The sequence below is a fragment of the Melozone crissalis genome, unplaced genomic scaffold (genome assembly GCF_028551555.1).
Source record: "Melozone crissalis strain CALT ecotype California unplaced genomic scaffold, PUWL_Pcris_2 ptg000057l_1, whole genome shotgun sequence".
NCBI lineage: Eukaryota > Metazoa > Chordata > Aves > Passeriformes > Passerellidae > Melozone > Melozone crissalis.
In genome coordinates, this window is record NW_026535835.1 from 5,833,094 (window position 1) to 5,851,147 (window position 18,054).

The following is an 18,054-nucleotide window of genomic DNA, read 5'->3' on the forward strand; positions in this document are numbered from 1 at the left end:
AGTTGAAAAAAAATAAAAATTACTGGAAGAAATTAAATCTGTTGCACAGGCCTGAAAGTGAGTTTGCATCAGGCTGAAGTGTTACAATTGCAGAAACAAGTACTTAACCTAATTATGTATTTAATAGTTAAATTAGCATTTCCTTTTACCATTTCAGTAAGTGCTCATTCCCCATTATTAAGGCTACCTTTAAAGAGTAGTGCTCAGCACGACTCCTGCTCTGCTCAGGGACTGCCTTGCTGCTGTGGATGTGATGTTTTGCTGCTCTGGAATTAGCACTGACCCAAATGACTGGGACTCAGAGCACAGATTTCCACTAAAAATAATGGGAAAAAGAAATTGGTGTAAATTTTTATATATCTGACACTTCTTGAAAATGCCTTTCTCTTTTTAAATCCAGTGCTGGCACTTCAGAACTTCCCTTGCTGTTCCTCTCTGGCTCCTGGGAGGTGGGGAATGCATTTCCCTCTCCAGGGGACAGGATGTGCTCCCTGACATTGGTCCAGGTGTCCATAAAAATGATCAAGTCCACAGGGACAGAGCTGATGTTGTGGGTCCCAGCCCTGTGTGCTGTGGGGTGAAGCAGGGACCATTTTTATCTTCATCTTCATCGCCTCTCTTCTCCCAATGTTTTTTCTCACTTGGATCCTCAAGTTTTTTCATGCAGGAGCTTTCTGGGCTACTTTGCTTAATACCAACCCCAGAACAAATTACTGCCTCATCAGAATAATTGCCTTTAAATGCCAGTGAGCTTTGCAATTTTCTGCTCAGAGAGAGGGAGGTGTAGTGACCACAAAGCTCCCTCCCTCTCCATTGTGTCATTGACACAAGGTGTAAACTGAATTTTCCCACAAAACATCACAGTGAGAGAAATGAATCCCTCACTGGGTGCTGCAGATGAGGGGAGGTGACAGCTCCTTTTTTCTCAGCTGCTCATCCAGGTGCTCAGTGCCATTAATCCACAATCTCGAGTGGGGTTTTGTGGCAGGGCTGGCAGAGATCAGAGGACACCAAGCTACACCCCCTGTGAGGGTGATGTGGGTGTGACCCTTCCCTTGGAAAGTCCTGAGAGGGTTTTTTAATATAAAAAAGACAAGAATGGTGCATTGAATGTCTGCTCCAGCTGCAGCTGCCTGGAGGGGAGCTGTTGGCTCCTGCCATGGGGCTTTAGGAAGGGTGTAGGATCAGAAGCCAAAACCCCCTTTGAATTCATGGTAAAAGGTGCAATTCCAACATGTCCAGGCTCAGGAGAGCCATGGTGCAGAATCCCTGTCCATCCCTGTCCATCCCTGTCCATCCCCTGCTCATCCCCAGGCCAGTAGCACCCTGTGGCTCAGTTCCTACTGAGGGCACAATAAATCAAATACAATAGGAAGGGCTCCTTTTCACTTTATTAACCCAGCAGCTCAATGACAAAACTTGATAACATAACCCAGAGTTCCCCCTGCATTTCCATGAAGATTTAATAATGCTGTAGTTTGGTGAAGGGACTCGTTTTATTAAGATTTCATTTTGCACAATAAATCACTGCATATTTTCTGATATGCTACGAAGTATAAGAATAAATAATTAAAACTAAACTACCCGTACTTGTCAAAATAAATGATTTATCATAGTTTGGGATACAGCATCTTTGAATTTTTTATTGTTTGATTCCCAGAATATTCTAATTTCCAATCAGGGAAGTTAATGAAGCTCCAGTATACATTTCTGCATTCACAGCAGTTACAGTTGTGTGATTGTTTATTTTAGACAAATATTTATGGTTAGCACTTTGCTGTACCTTTTCAAGTTTACACCTTTCCAGTGTTTATGGCAGCAAAGTCAGGAATCTTTTTGGACTACAAATTTATTCAAATGAATTATTGTTCTGTTTCTGTACTTCATCCAGGAACCTGGAATCATCCAGTTGTGCCTGAGAAAAACAGAGGGGTTTGTTGGGAAGAATAACTCCTAGGCTGTGAAAACAGAAATATTTAAATATATTTGAATATTTAAATATATTTAATATAAATATTTTTAATTTTTTTAAATTACAGCTGGGCTTGTTTTAAGGTTTTAATACTCAGTCTGAATTTGTGGCTTTGAGTCATTGATGTGTCCAGATCTCTTTTCTGCCTTTACACATTGATCATATAGTTAAAAGAAATCAAATCTAATGGGCTTTGTAATTTGAGCTTCCTGCAAAGGAAAAGGTGCTTTTTCACTTTTAAAACAGAAGAACTTTGGTTAAGGTTGTTGCTCCTGGGTTATTGTATTTTAATCTGAAAGAGGAGGAAATAGATTTGAAAAGCAGACTCAAATATAGGTATCCTTAGATTCTGAGAGTGGTAAGAGAAAGAAATCATGAGGCTTTTTTGTGTGTGTGTGGATTATGTTGTATAAACTATAGAAGAAGAATTAATTTATTTTTTCTTTTGTTATCCCTTTGGAAAAGTCAGATGTTTCCATTGGTTTTCTTTCCATCTTCACAGTGCTGATAGTGCTCCCAGATTTCTAGTTCTTATTTTTTCTGGGAAAAGAAAGTCAAATATAGAAACTTCTAATACCAATAAATCAAGAAAAGTGTACTTTCTAAAATATAGCAGCTTTTATTAAAGAATCTAGACTGGATCAATATCATTTATTCCACAGAAATGTAGTGTTGGGTTTTAAAGTCTGTAGAGGAAGAGTTAGTGAATTTAAGCAATTTTTGGAGCCAAACTGCCACTAAAATACATAAAACAGTGTCTGCTATAAAAGTAGAAAGAAAACCTCACCAGGGTGTTTTAGCAGAAATGCTGCTCTCAAGATTATTTTTTATTTCCTTGTGTGTGGCACCTTCCTGTCTCCAACAAATCACATTGGAAAATGGCTCGAAAAGATATTCCTGCTAAGTGAGATTGCCATAAAATATGTATGGTTTTGAGCAGCAGATGGAATAAATTCCCCTTTTCACTCAGCAGCACAAGTGCAGCACAATACAGGTGGTGCTGGTGCTCAGGGGGAGGGTTTGCTGTGACCACCACAGCCCTGATGAGGCATCCCTGGGTTTGCAGGGATGGGATGGGAAGGAATCAGGAAGGGAATTTCTCAGAATCTCTGCTGGTCACAGTGACTCTGTGATAGGTACAAGTCTCTTTTCCCAGCCTGGCAGTCAAAGGAGGAGTCAGGATTCTTCTGTTTTTGTTCTCAAGGTTGTTTATTGTTTCTTATCTGTGAAATTCTTTCTCTGACCTGCTGAGGTCTCTCTGGCAGGTCAGGTTGAGGCACACTGGTGTTTTCTTTTTATACTAAAAACTACATGTACATTATTTACCATAACTTCCCAATACCTATCATCTGTGTTAGACAGTGAGCTTCTACCTTGAACCAATCCAAAAGTGGCAGCATCACCCAGAACATGGAGGCTGGGAAGAAGAAAGGAGGAGGACAGGGTACGCCCAAATTCCTCCATCTTGGGACCTTGAACCCCCATTCTAAAACCCCAAAAATCTATTTTTCACCCTGTGACAAACTGACTATTATTCTACTTAAACTCTCTTGATTTGTAATTCTTCATGTAAAGGTGGTAATTTGCTCCATGGGTTAAAATCAAAGTCACAGGTGGCTTGGGCTCTGTGCCAAGGTCTCTGTGCCCTCTGGCAGGGTCTGGAGTCCTCCAGGGCAGTCAGAGGGATGTCCTGAGTTCCTTCAGGAGTTCATCCTGCTGTATTGCACCGAGGCTGGCACAAGACCCTGCCACAGGTTTTGCTTTCATTTCTGACTCCCTTGGCAGTGGCCTGGGGGCTTTCTTTGAGTGCCATCCCCTGGGGAATTGCCCCATCCCTGGAATTCTTCCATCCTTGGAAGTGCCCCCATCCCTGGGGAACTGCCCCATCCCTGTAAGTGCCCCAGTCCAGGCTGGACAGGGTTTGGAGCACCCTGGGGTAGTGAAGGTGTCCCTGCCCTGGCAGGGGGTGGAATGAGATGAATTTTAAGGTCCCTCCCAGCCCAGATCCATAGATCCAGTTAAGTTACACTACTTCATGGCAGATGAATGCATTCACTTAATCCTGGGATTTCGCTGTCTGTAAAATGGGAATAAAAACGTTTCCTTTGCAAAGGGCATTTGAGATCCTTGCACGGAGAAGTTCTGTATAAAGGCAAAATATGGTTAATATTATTTTCATGCAAACACGGGCTTCCTGCAAATGCCTGGCTATCAGTTGGGAATACATTTATCTAGCAGCCTTTCAGCGCACAGAGGAAAGTGCAATAGCCTGAAGACAAGAATGAAGACAGCCCAACCTCTTCTGGTTGGTGGAGTTTTTTCTCTTTTTTTGTGTATTTCTCCATTGTTGGAAAAAATAGGTGCCAGAGCCCTGAAAAATCTTTCATGTCCCTGATGTTCTGCTAAACTTGCTGCTGTTCAGTGGAAGTTAGGGCCATCTAAAGGTTTTATAGCAAATTTTTATATCTGAAAAGTTAGGAAATTAAAGCACAAGGAAGCAGTGTGTTTTAATTGATGTTGTACTCCAAGAAACACAGCTTTTGCAGCAGCTTGCAAGTCTGAATGTCAGCTCCAAGCGTGGTGATTGCTGCCATAACCAGGCTCATTAACTGCAGCAGAATTACTTGTGATAATGCCCCCTCCTCGCCCATAGGAAGATTTTCCCACATACAGCTCTGAATTTAGCATGGAATAAGGAGATAGAGTTGGGCTGGTGGAACTTTAAGGGAAAGGTTATACATTTTTTTTCACATTAGTATCTCATTTTGCTGTTCACACCACTGGTCTTTGATCAAATTAACATTTTACTGTAAGTAGAAGAGCACTCAGTTCATGCTATTCATTATCTTGTCAGGAAACAAGGAGAATAATTTAAACTGGATATATTGTGTAAGGCTTTTTTTTTTCTATTTTTAATTGGAAAGCACACGGCAGCGTTACAGTCGTGACCTCCTGGCTCCACTGTGAGCAGTACAATATTTACCTGCTCTGTGAAGGAAAATGGAACTATTTTGAAATATTTTGTTACTAGGGAGGTGGTTCTGTACTAGAAAACAGTGGTGGAGGAATTAGGAGGAATTGGACAATTGAACTATGCTGAAAAATAGGATTTTGGGCAATGTTAAATTTGCATGAGCTTCATCAAGGCAGCCTGGGACAGTGGAAGGTGTCCCTGCCATGGCAGGGGTGGAATGGGATGGGCTTTAAGCTCCCTTCCAAACCCTTTCTGTGATTCTATGAATCTTTGTATTTCTCAGCTGAAATGGGACAGTCCCACACGAACAGAAGGTTTTGTGAACTTTGCAGAGGCTCCAAGTTGTGCAAGATTCCTCAGATTTAGCCATTTTCCATACTGGGCACCCATCTCTGGCTGCTCTCTTTTTTTCTCACTTCAGGAAAAATTGTTCAACCATTTTTAAGAACAAGATTAAGGAAAAAAACCCCAATTTTCTCTCAGATGTTATGAGTTTTTCTTGCTGTTTTGGTGAGGAGCCTGCTGTGCCCAGATTTAATAGAAGGGGTTTGATGAGGGATGGTTCCCTTTTTTCTCAGGGTTGTATCTTCTGTTGCTTCAAGTAGAAAAATTTTAAAAAATAATTAAAAAACAGCCTCAAGTTTGGCCAGCCTATAAGAGTCTGGAAAAAAGAGTTCACAGGAACTCAGCAGAATCTGGATTGAATTTGTTCAGGCTTTGCTGCTGTCCCAGGCACACTGCAGTCACTGCTCTGGCTGGGTGAGCACCCACCAGGCAGGTTCTGCTTTTCCTGGGTGTGATGTGAGATTTTGTGGGGGCACAAGGAGGGGAGACACTCCCCAGGCTGCCCCTGCCATGAGTGGAGACATCAGCATGGGAGCAGGACAGGGAGAGAGGCTCATGGTGAGCAGGGAATGGGGACAGACACCGGGACAGGGACACTTGGAGGACCTTTTGTGAGAAGAAGCAACGAGGAGAAGAGGAAGGAGGAAAAGAGGAAGGAGGAAATTGTGGGGGTAAGGCTCATTCTGGAAGTTTGTGAATGTTCTTTAGGTTTGCCTGCCTGGAGCTAGAGGCACCCTGGAGCACAGAGGGGACAGAGATGGGGCTCCTAAATGAATTAGGAAGGGGACAGAGTGACAAGCAGAGAGGGGTGGCAGTGGAAGAGGCAAGCCCAGAGGGTCTGTCAGGAGGGCAGCACCTCAGCCACTGGGCAGGGGCAGCTCCTGCCAGGCTGGGAGCCTCCAGCCAGGGCTGCTGTGCAGGGAAATGTGCCAGGAACCCACAGAGCTCCAGCCAGGGCTTGTGCCAGTGCAGTCCTTAATGTCCTGGAGCACTCTGGTGGTGCAGCAGAGCTCCCATGAGGAAGGGGTTAATGCCATCAGCAGAGGGGAGTGGGATTAGCTCAGAGCAAATGAAGATCACACAGGGGACAAGAGGACAAAGAGAAGATCACTCACCAAGCCATGTTCCTCTCAGAGCTGATGGGGCAGGGCATCTCACTGGGAAAATCTCATTGGAAAAGCCCCAGCAGGTCCTGTGTGGTGCCATCCGAGCACCAGCCTCAGGCTTGGCTTTTCCAAACTTGTAAGTGCTCAGATTTGAAACTGGCATTCTTTTAACAGGGTTTTGTGTGTCATTTATAATTTATATTGCAATAGCACCCAAAAGTGCTTTCCAGACACTGAGCACATCTGTAATTCTGCCTCTAAAAAGCTTCCATTCTGTGAGAGAGGGGGAAAAAAAGAAGAGAATTGACCAGTATTTCCCAAATAGAATTGCCCAGAGTTTGTGCTGATGTATTTTTAACAATGCCTGGTATGAAATCTTGTCTGGTATTATTCTGAGGATCACAACAGGTGTTGGGAATTGGCTGGGGAGGCTGTGCAGAAAGGGCAGCTGACAGCTCACTGTATATGCAGATGTAGCACCTATTAGCAATATCCTCTGTGGTTTGCTCGCATGCAAGCTGAATAGATTCTCTAAACAATGCTGCACTGAATGGAAGCCATCAGCAGAATTGCTCAAGGCTGCAAAACCCATTACTTATCCAGCAGTAGATGGAAGAGCAAGTGCCACAGTGTAGTAACTTGTCCTGCTTTGCTGGAGTTGTTCTGCAGTTATTAGATCAATATATGTAGCTGCACATCTAATAAAGTACCAGAAAATAATTTATCTCAATGTGTATTGTTAGCTCAGTATTTATCCTAATATTATCAGCCACATAAACCACATAAATCCCTCTTTTTGTGCCTTTTTTTGCTGCTGTTTCCACATTTTCTAAGCACACAATAGGCTGTGTCCCCTGCTCTGATTATTGGAACCACATCACTGTACTTTTTACAATCACATTTTAATTACAGCTGTAGAACCTATGCAAAATCATTTAATACAATGTTGTGAGCAAATAGCACAGATGATGCATTTAGGATTTGATTGCTGTTAGTTTACTCATTGATTAAACATGCAGAGAATGCTTTGACTGGGGAGGAAGTCAGAGACCACACACACACAGGGCTGTAGGGCTTAAATTCACTGTAGGATTCATATTTTCTATAGATTTTATATTTGCCATAGATTTTATATTCATTATATGTTTTATATTACTATAAGTTGTATATTTGCTAGAGCTTCTGTATTAACTATCATTTTATATTCACTACAGGTTTTATATTTGCTCTATGTTCTATATTCACTATTTTAGATTTATATTTCGATTTTAGACCTAGATTTTCCAAAGGATTAGCCAGGAGTCTCTGGAAGTTTGGGTGGCTCAAAAATGGCAGTGGGAATTTATCATTCCATGAAGGGAGGGATCCATCAGCTGGTCAAGAAAAGTTGTGACCTTCTCTGGTGGCAGCTGATGGGTTTGGTAGAATTGGTGAGAGGTCTTGGAAGTGGAGATAGAAAATTATTTTGGCTGTTTTCTGAAAGCAAAGCATGATTTACATGGTGTAGCCCAGGCAAAAAGCAGCGATTACTCAAGGAGGAAAGCAGTGTGGTTTTATAACAATAAAATATATTTTTTTAAAAGAGAGAAGACAGTCTTGCCAGGAGGAGTGTATATTGTAAAAGAAGCAGGTTTTGTTCCATTTCTAACAGAAGCTTACAGACAGTTATGAAAAGGACTTTGCTGCTATTTATTGCCTGAAGTTACTGATCCATCTGTCTCTACCCAAACTCTCATACAGACAATTTTTCCTCATCATTCTTTCTCCTTTCTATCACTATTTAATATTTAGATGGGAATTTTGACCACTGGCCAAGTCAGAGGCTTATCAACTATTGCATAAATCCTCAGCAGCTGATAACTGAGCTGTGCAAAATTGTCACTTTAGGGTTAAATATTGTTGAATAAATAGACCTGCTGAAAGAAAAGAATCTAACAATTCATGTTTTATGGAATAATTACTGCATAAAGACAGCCCACAACATTGTATGTGTGTTTGAGAGAGTGGTCAGAATATCTTTTAATTCAGCATTTACCCGTGAGAATTATTCCCATGAGGAGCCTTGCAATAAAATCTGCTTGGTCTAAGAGAATAGAAAGAAATTGAATAAAAAGACTCCATTTCCACTTGTATTTATTCAGTCTGGGAAATTCAGTGGGCCGCAGCATTAGTATCAGCAGGGGATTCCTTGCTCCTAGCGTTAAATTACTGTCATAATCGCTCAATTATTTCTTCCTTGTACTGTTTAAAATAAAAATCCATCACATTCTATGTTTTTTTCTAACATTTATTAGGTTGAGTGTTTAGGAAAATCAATTATATTCAGTCAGGCATGAATTGATGAATGTTCTTGTAATAATTGTCAGTTGTTAAACTGAATGTACTTTCTCTTTTCACCCCTTTTCATTTCCTTCAGAGGGCAGAGGTGGCTCAGAGAGAGGCAGAGACCTTAAGGGAGCAGCTCTCATCAGCTAACAAATCTCTCCAACTTGCAACACAGATCCAGAAGGCACCTGATGTGGTGAGAGAAAATATTTACTGACTCTTACAGGTTTCTGACATTCCTGCAGTACAGCTCCTTCAGTTTATGCCCACAGCTATGAAAACAGCTGTTTGAAGTCATATTTTAACTGCAAGGGAATGGTGTTCCTCTGGGATTGTGGTGGGGTTCAGCTTCTGAGGGGTTGGTGGCTGGAGGAGAGCAGGGGAAGGACAGAGGTCACCTGGCTCTGGGGTGATCCATCACTCCCTGCCCCAGGTGGGCAGCACAGCTCTCAGAAATCATTTCACATGGCTGACAGCATCAGCAGAGGAGAAATGGAGGCAGCAGGAGAGCCTTGGTGGCCATCAGCACATGGGGCCCTGAGGTGGGGCTCCATCCCAAAGCTCCCTGCCTCTCCTAACTCCACGTCTGTGCTGTCAGAAAAACTGGAAATAAACTTATTACCACTCCAGTTTTCACTGGCTGTATCTAAACTGAGAATTACTCCTATAAATCCCTGGAAATTGAGAAGATACCCTGCACTCCTGCTTGTTTCCTCCCCTGTGTGGTTGTGAATGAAGCCAAGGCTGCTGATGGGACCTGCAGGCACAGGGGCTGTTCCAGGGCTCCAGCTGGCCCTGGCTGAGCAGGTATCACAGATGAGCAGCCAGATTATTTTGATTTTTGTTTGCCAAAGGAGAAATAGGAGTATTTAAATGTAAATATGCAATTAAGTGAAATTTAGTCTACTTCTAAGCAGCAGATTTAAGAAACAAAAGAAATCATTGCTTTCTTTTTTCCTTGCTAGCCTTATACGTGCTTGACACTGATAGCAGAGGAACACATGGCTGCCTTTAAAAATCATTTGCAGAGAATGAGTAACAAACCATAAGTCCTCCAGATCTGTTTGGTTGTCTATTAATACAACCCAGTATTTTCTCAGAGAAGTCAAAAGATAGGCAAGTAGGCTGCAAAACAAAAAATGAAAAGTCTGAATATCACTTGTAACTCTGAATTACCTGCCTCTTCCTATCTTGGGTCCTAGTCTTATCATTATTTTAACATTAGGTCTTTCTTGTATTTAATAGTACTTCTGCACTTCATTTATATTTAATATGACAACTACTGCAGGATGAAAATGATCATTATCTATCTTATTTCAGACTCTACGTTCTAGTCTCAATAGGCACAAGCAGCAGATGATTATACAACTTGTGATGTTTCATGCAAGCAAATTAGAGGTTTTTTCAAGTTAAAAGTATAATTCAGTGTAATAGGAGAGTGTTGTTAACCGCTGTTAGTACATGCAGCTTTCTGTGAGTGCAGCAGGGTGTAGTCACTGAGAATCAAGCTGAATGTTTAGAAGAGATGGGAAGGGGGATTTTGTTGTTCCTGTATGCCCAGAAAAGAGGGTATGGAGTATATTTCAATCTGCTGCAGTGTCACCTTCAGCTGTCAGGGTGTCACTGGGGTGAATTCTCAGCTCTTTCACCACAGATCTTTGGTTTAGTGCTCACCATCTTCATCTCCCTCTTGCTGAATGGATTCTCTCCTCCTTCACTGGAGCTTCCGAGGAACAGCCATTAATCTTTGTCAGATGCATTTTGGGCTCTGTAATGGAATGTGTGCCCCTCCTTGGGCTGCATCTGCCCCCCACACAGGCACAAGGCTTCCCTCACTTTATCCATGGAGGGGGCTCAGAGCTCCCCAGTGCATCCCGGCTGTAATCTCCCAGCTCAGAAGGAGACAGAGATGGTGCAATTAGTCTCTATTATCTTTCCTGAATGGATCTGCCTCCTTCTGGACCACTCTGATTCCTTGTCTTCCCAGGAAGTCAGTTCCAGACTTGAGGACAGATTTTACAGCTGTGGGAAACTGGAAGAAGCAAGATTTAGGAAAGAGAATTTCTGAAAGTGGTGACCAAAGGGAGAATGGCCTTGTCTTAGAGCTGTCACATCTCTCTTCTTCCCCATGGAGGGATGCTTGCAATAATGTTAACATGAACAATTTTCATGCAAGGACCAAGTTCATTGGAAGTAGCAGTTTGGGGCAATTTTTGACAATTTTGCCTGAAACGTGCAGTGTGCATGCAGAGAGCCACAGGCACATGGCTCTGCCGTTCCTGATTAAGAAATTCTGCTCCATTACTTCAGAATATTTTATCTGATTAGTATTTTGTAAGCACAGATTTTCATAGTTGTCAAAGCACTTGGGCTATTAATAATAAATAGATCTAAATAGAATCCTTTGACTTTCCCTGCTGCATCTTTCCAGTGCACTTACCAAATAGGGAAATTTATTCCCTCTGTTATCCCTGCTTTCCCAGAGAGCTGTCTTGGGGTGTAGGAAATTCCATCTTCCACGTTCCCAACGTCAGTCAGAGGAGTGCCAGGTTTAGGAATTGCCAGTTTCCTTCCTTTCTGTGCCCTGATGGTGTTTTCCCTGCAGGAGCAGGCCATCGAGGTGCTGACCCGCTCCAGCCTGGAAGTGGAGCTGGCGGCGAAGGAGCGCGAGATCGCGCAGCTCGTCGAGGACGTGCAGAGGCTCCAGGGCAGCCTCACCAAGCTGAGGGAGAACTCCAGCAGCCAAATCTCCCAGCTGGAGCAGCAGCTGACAGCCAAGAACAGCACACTCAAAGTAAGGCTTGGTTCTGCCCAAAGAGCATCTCAGAGATGATGAGATTGGGGTTTCTTGTGGTCCTGAGCCGTTGGCTCCTTCAGGGTGTGGCTGAGTTCTGCTTTCTGTGGCATTCATGGAATCACAGAATGGTTTGAGTTAGAAGGGACCGTCAAACCCATCCCATTCCACCCCCTGGATATATGGTTTTTAAGGGATCACAGGTTTTTTAAGTTCTAAATGTCCCAATCCCTACTGTTTTGAAATGTATTTTTGCACATTGGACAAGGCTACCTTTAGGATTAAAATCACCACCAAACCCCAGCAGACACTGAGCATGGATATGTAATGAAACAGTTAAACTGAAAAAGCACAGAAAATCCCTCTTAGATTTTCAAACTTTTAATTCCCATTGCAGTTATACATATTGAAGATTTTGCAAGGAATTGGTTTATCTTTCAATGTGCTTGCTACCCCCTTCATTTCTCTCCACTGGAAATGGAAAGTGTATAATTTAGATTGTAGTTTATCATTTAGGGCATAGAAGCAAGTAAAATCAGGACATGGAGAAGGCTTTTATATAAGAATAATTTAATTATTTAAATAATAATAATTTATTTATTTAATATTACCAATAATAAATTTTTTTAATTTCATTTTTTTTAACTGTGTATTTGCTGCACAATAATTCCCATTTATAATTAGCAATCTGGCCCTATACTCATTTGCAAAGGAGCAGCACTGTACTAGAACCAGAAGGAACAGCTAAGAATTCTCTGAATGACCCTTTTACCTCTCTCTTGGGCAGTTTCACTTTCCCTGTGCTGAGCCCACACAGTCCTGATCTCTGAGTGAGCATGAGAAATGATTCCTGACGTAGGGTATGAATCAGTTTCCTGTAACTCCTGTCTCCTTCATTGTTCCACCATCTATGAGCTCCAAAGTGTAAACAAGATAAATTTATCTATTCCATTAAAGACTTGGTAGTTGTGCAGGTTTGATAGTCTGAGAGTTTTCTGAGAGCAGGAGGCTGATAGTTCCCACTCAGCTCTGACTGTGGCGTGGGCAGCTTTGCTCTATCAGAATGATTTAATGTTCAATTGAAACTCTTACAAATTGCTCTAATTCTGACATTTTTTAGCAGTTACTGGTTTTGCTGTGGTGGAGCATAATTCACGTGGAGAGAGACCTGTTAGGAATGAAAGCTGAAGTGTTGCAGTCAGTGTTTTCTGCATGCTTTAAGCTAGCTCTGCAGAATTTTTATGAACATCCAGTGGAGCAAAGGACACTTATTATGTAACTCCATTGACAGTATCACTCCCTGCCCACCTGTCACCATGTGGGCACATTTATTGAGGGAAAAAGGAGCTGCCCTGGTTTTGAGGGACACATTCTGCTGGCTACACCCATGTTCAGGGGATTTTTTTATTTTACTTTTTCATAAAGCCTGATAGAAAATATCTGGAATCCTTGCACTTGACAGATTTTCTTGGAATAAAGCATGTTCCTGGTGAGGTCAGTATTAGTTTAGCCATTAACTTCAAAGGGAGTAGGATCATAGAAATGACAGAGCAAGTCTTTGATTTTCATTTCAGTAATCTCCTTCCATTTTCTCATAGCCTTGCCTGGCTAATGCTCTGTATTTAGCTTTCTGTTGATAGTGGCTGATGTAGTGCCTCTATTGATAAAGTTTTAGTCATTTCAACCCTCTTTAACCCTATTTATTGCAACTATAAAAATATTTCCAAACACTTACTTTGACCCCAAAGTGCTGGGAAAGTCTGTGCCAGGCACAGGTTGTACAAAGCACCAAATCTCAGTGATAATGTGCTGATCTCCTGTTTGATTATGGAGGAATTGCTTCTGAAATAACAGAGATTTTAATGGTTGCCTCCCCAGAAAACAACTCACAGTTTCACAAATTAAAGCAATGTTCTCAACCTGTATCTTGGGGGAATTGTTTAATACTCTATGACTTAATGAAACAATACAGAAATACTTTCAAAATTATTGCTTCTTTATCTTCATCTGATCTAATAATCAAAACATGTCCTCTAGTAACAAGACTTTTTTCACTCTAATTGTATTAACCCTTTGTGGCTGGGTGCTAGAATGTCTCTGCTACCCAGTTAAAATTCAGTAATGTAGTTGATCACTCTAAACTGAACTACAATATTAATCTAATGGTTATTGAAATGTTTTAAGCCCCTCAACACAGCCCCTGCTATTTACCTGTGCCAGTTTAGTTAATAATACAGTAGTGATTGTATTTCCTAAATAACATGATGAGGGGCCCAATCTCTGCATGCTCTGACATGGGTTTATTCACACTACAGATGCAAGATGATTCTTCAACATGGGATATTTGCAAATTTAATATGCAGGAAAGCCACCAGTCCATTCCTTCTGCCCTCTGGCTCCTGCATTTTTGTGTGTTGGAGGTCATTGGAATATATTTTGTCTGAATTAACCAGGTTGATATTTAGTGCAAGATATTAGTTCCTCCAGATTGTCTCACAGCTTGAACCTTTGTTATCCCATGTTCTGTGCATTTTACAGGGTTCTTGGAGACAATTACCATACTAATACATTTTAAAACAGTCATTGACTGGGAAGATGCCAAGTGCCTAAATGTTCTGTTTCTACACAGGCACTGCATCCTCAGTTGTTAGTTTATATTGTTTACTGAAGGAGATGTTTAGGTGCAGGTTTTCCATGGCAACAATCTCTGTATGAGGTACTTGGGAATGATGGATGTGTGTGTTTTTTATACAATCCAAAGTAAAATATTGCTGGTTGTCATACTGCTGTAGCAAGTACCTGAGAGTCCAAAACAGCTGCATTTTGTCAATATCTCTTATTTTTCTTTATTTTTCTACCTGTGTTTTGTACCTAAATATTCCAGGGTATAGCACTTCCCTGCACAGAACTGCATTTAATACAGATTCCACTAAAATGGGAATCTTTAGCTTTTTTGTGGTTTATCTCTGTTTCTACAAAAGGCTCTTAGCACACCCTTGCATAAGTAACTAACATATTAACCCAGGGTATTGGTTGTTTTAAGTTTCTTCTGGTCCATTTTATACTGAGAACTGGTATAAATTGTCATTTATTCCTGCTGTAAAAGCTCCTCTGCTCCAGACCCAAAACGTTACCAGTCACAGAGTTAAGGAAAGGGTGAATTGCAGTGGATTTGCAGAGACAGAAGGACAAAGTGACAAGACCAAGGAGGGCAGAAGGATGTCTTGGGGTTTGGCAGCTCCTGCCCTTGCCTGTGACCACTTGGAAAACTCTCAGCTCTGATGCTGAGTCCCTCCCAGCACCAAGGGCTCTTTGGCTCACAGGTTTCATTTAGAGATCCCTCTCCAGCCTGACCTGATGCACTGCAAATTCCACCTCCTTGAAGTCACTGTGTTTTGCTCAGTGTTGAGCTGCAGCTTGAAAAGCTGCTGGAGCTCATGGCCTGGTGTAGCTGACCCTCCTCAAAATGTGAGACCTCAGGCCCTGGGACTATGTAGTACATCCCCATAATGAGATTTCAACATGTGTTGTAAATTATCAAAACCTCCAATATCTTTAGTATTTGTAGGATTTTCCTGAAGCACTGTCTGCTGTCTAAAGCAAAGTCATTGCTTCCTATAGTTCCAGACAATAAATGGAATTTGGCAAAGCGGGACAAGCCAGAAAAAACTACTAAAACTTGCTCTGTATCTATTCCAGGTGAAAAAAAAAATGCTTGTAGCTAAAACAGGCATTTCATTTTTATTTTTAACACAACTGGAATGACTGCACAGCCACTGATGACAAAAGACATGAGACCTTTCTAAGAGGCCTCTTGTTCCATCAATGTCCCAGAGAGTGCAAATTCCACACTGAGCAGCAGCTCCTGGGATCCATTAAGAGCTGCTCCTTGAGCCTGGCTGTTCCTGCAGGAGATTCCTGTCTCAGCAGTGCTGAGCATGCTGGGCTGTGGTGGCAAACAGCAGGAACAGAGCCTTGAGAGGGCTGTGGGTTGGTAACCTGGCTGTCCACTTTGTCACTGCTCCTTAACAGCTGTGCTGGTGGCAGGGCAGATGTGTCAGCAGTGTGAGAGCTGCACAGGGCTGGGTAGCAAATCCTTTAAAAATGGCAGAATAGTTGGAGGTCCCACAGAACCCACCATGCTGCTGTTGGCATCTGAAGAAGCCTCATTTAAATTACTGAGATGACTCAGCCCATGGATTTGCTGTGCTGCATCATTTTGGGGTTTGTACAGCTCTGTGATACCCACACACTGACTTTATAGGAAAGACAGCACAGGGAGCAGGTTCCCAATTGTGTTTCCCCAGCCCTGCCTCCATGCCCCATAGCTGGGCTGCTGCATTTTAAACAGCTTTGCTAAAATTGTCCAAGTTGCAGCAACCCTCCCCTGCCCTCCTCCTGCATCCAGAGCAGCCCCAGAGTGGGTGTAGAATCTTGAATTGCCTTCTCCCCTGAAGGCAGCCTCTTCTGGACATAAAGTCCTATTTTTCTTTTTCATGTCATCTATTCCTTTCCTTTTCAAAGTAGATTCTCTGTCTTTGAGGTGATACGTCCATGTGTTATTTCTGTTTCCCGTGACCTTTGGGATTCTGTGCCAGTTTTAACACCAAAAATGAACTGAAGCAGAGTTAGCCTGAATTTATCCATGGAAGTTGCAAGCCAGTAAGTTCTGTTCTTTGCTTAGATCAGGTGTGCCTGCACTAAGCAAAGAAATTATTGCAATTAATGTGGCTTCTGCAAGCACCATAACTGCATCAATTATGTATCAATATGTTTTAGGCCTCCTGAAGCATTTACCCCGTAGTGATGAGCACTTTGGTGGGAGCTGGGTAAGGTCCAAGTGTGTGACATTGCGTTCTGGATGGTGGCAGGGGGTTTGGTTCAGCCTTTGGGGCCGCCCTGGGTGGGGCAGAGCAGCTGGGGTGGCCTCAATGCTCCCTCTCTGCTCAGTAATGCTTGTAAAACCCCTGGTACAGCTGTTGAGGTGCTGTAGGAGCCTTCCAGTCAACAACAGCTTCTTCAGTCTGCTCTTTTTATCATGTAGATAAGGTTATCAAGAACTGTCCTATTAGGAATACAGTGTGTGCCAAAGCATCCTGCTTGTTTATTCAATCTCCCTGAAAATTTCAGCTGCCCCATTTTTTTTTTTTTTAATACCTTCATCCCCAATCTCTTCCCTGAGCACATGACAGTGACATTGCAAGCAGCCAAATTGGGACCCACTGAATTCTGTCATGCTTGGCACTCTGTAAACAAAGGATGAGCGAGGTATAATTGTGTTTACGTTTAATTGGTTATAGTTTGTTTTCTAATATATGTAAATTAGGTATGAGTCATTAACCCTCACTTGTGCGCTGCTGTATATATGGAATAATTTGAAGATGATTTTCAAAGCCTGCAGAAATAAAACAATGTAAATAATTAAATCCATGTTCTCTCTTTTAAAGCAACTGGAAGAAAAACTGAAAGGACAGGCTGATTATGAAGAGGTTAAGAAAGAATTAAAGTAAGTGTTAAATGCTTACATAATTTTTTCACAAACTCTGGTTGAACAGTGCTTGTTAAATGAAGCCACAAATCTGTGTTCTTGGAACAATAAAAAATTCAGTCAAAACCACAAAGACGAGGAAATTGGGAATATTGGCAGAAATTGCATCCAGAACCAGTGGAACTGCTATATCTGAGAGTGCTCCTTTTTGTTGCAGCAGAGGATCACAATAGCAAATAAAACACATGTCCACAAAGAAAAGCCACTGAAACTATTGTCCACAAAGGGAAAAAAGTTTCAAATTCTGTGGTATTTTAGGTGGACCAGTCTTTAAAAGTCTCCAGCCAACAGCTGAGGGTCATGTGGACCAAAAATGACATGCAGAGCCTTTGGCCATGGTACCTTTGCTCTGCTCCTGCCACCCAGTGCTCAGCATTTTCCAGTTTAATGCTGGGCTTGTTTCACTGTATATTTTTGCTAATATATTGTGGTTTTAAACTAAAGCCACAAACAGCCTCTTCTTATTTCAAGGGATTTTCTTAAGAGACTTAAAAGAGCCTCATTTTAAACTATAACAAGATAAGCTGTCAGGTTCAGAAGAGAACTTTTCTGACTGGAAATATGTTTAGTGTCAAGGTTTAAATAACTGCGAGAAACTCCCATCTCTTCTTTCATCATTCTGGCATTTCTGTGTGTGTTTTAAAAAGGCTGAAATAACCCATTCCCTGGTTTAATGAGGTATTTCAGATGAGGCTGGTAGTCATGTGCTTTTGTTTACACGTCCCTGGAGAATATGGAAAGCAGATTTGGATTTGCAAGCCCCACAACTGCCCAGCCCCTGGTGCTGATTTATTCAAGCCACGCTGGCTGAGGTTCTGCTTCACCACCAGCTGCAGCACACCCTGATGCAGGGGTATAATTTTCACTGGAATTAAATGAATTGACCATTTATTTGGTTATTTTACCTGATTATTACCTGGGCTCAAAATAGCATCATCATTTAGTGATTAGGGGTAAATACATCCACGTCCTCTCCTGAGTTAAGGGAAC

The 18,054-nt window shown here is 42.0% G+C and overlaps 1 protein-coding gene across 7 annotated transcripts in view; it reads left to right on the forward strand.

Moving 5' to 3' along the window:
• CUX1 (cut like homeobox 1) overlaps window positions 1–18,054 on the forward strand; it is a 273,254-nt gene that overhangs the window by 175,059 nt on the left and 80,141 nt on the right. For all 7 annotated transcript variants that reach the window (XM_054287447.1, XM_054287441.1, XM_054287444.1 and 4 more), the window contains exons 10-12: window positions 8,814–8,918; window positions 11,328–11,516; window positions 16,964–17,022. In XM_054287447.1, the coding sequence (XP_054143422.1) occupies window positions 8,814–8,918; window positions 11,328–11,516; window positions 16,964–17,022 (353 nt within the window). The remainder of the gene's footprint in view (window positions 1–8,813; window positions 8,919–11,327; window positions 11,517–16,963; window positions 17,023–18,054) is intronic.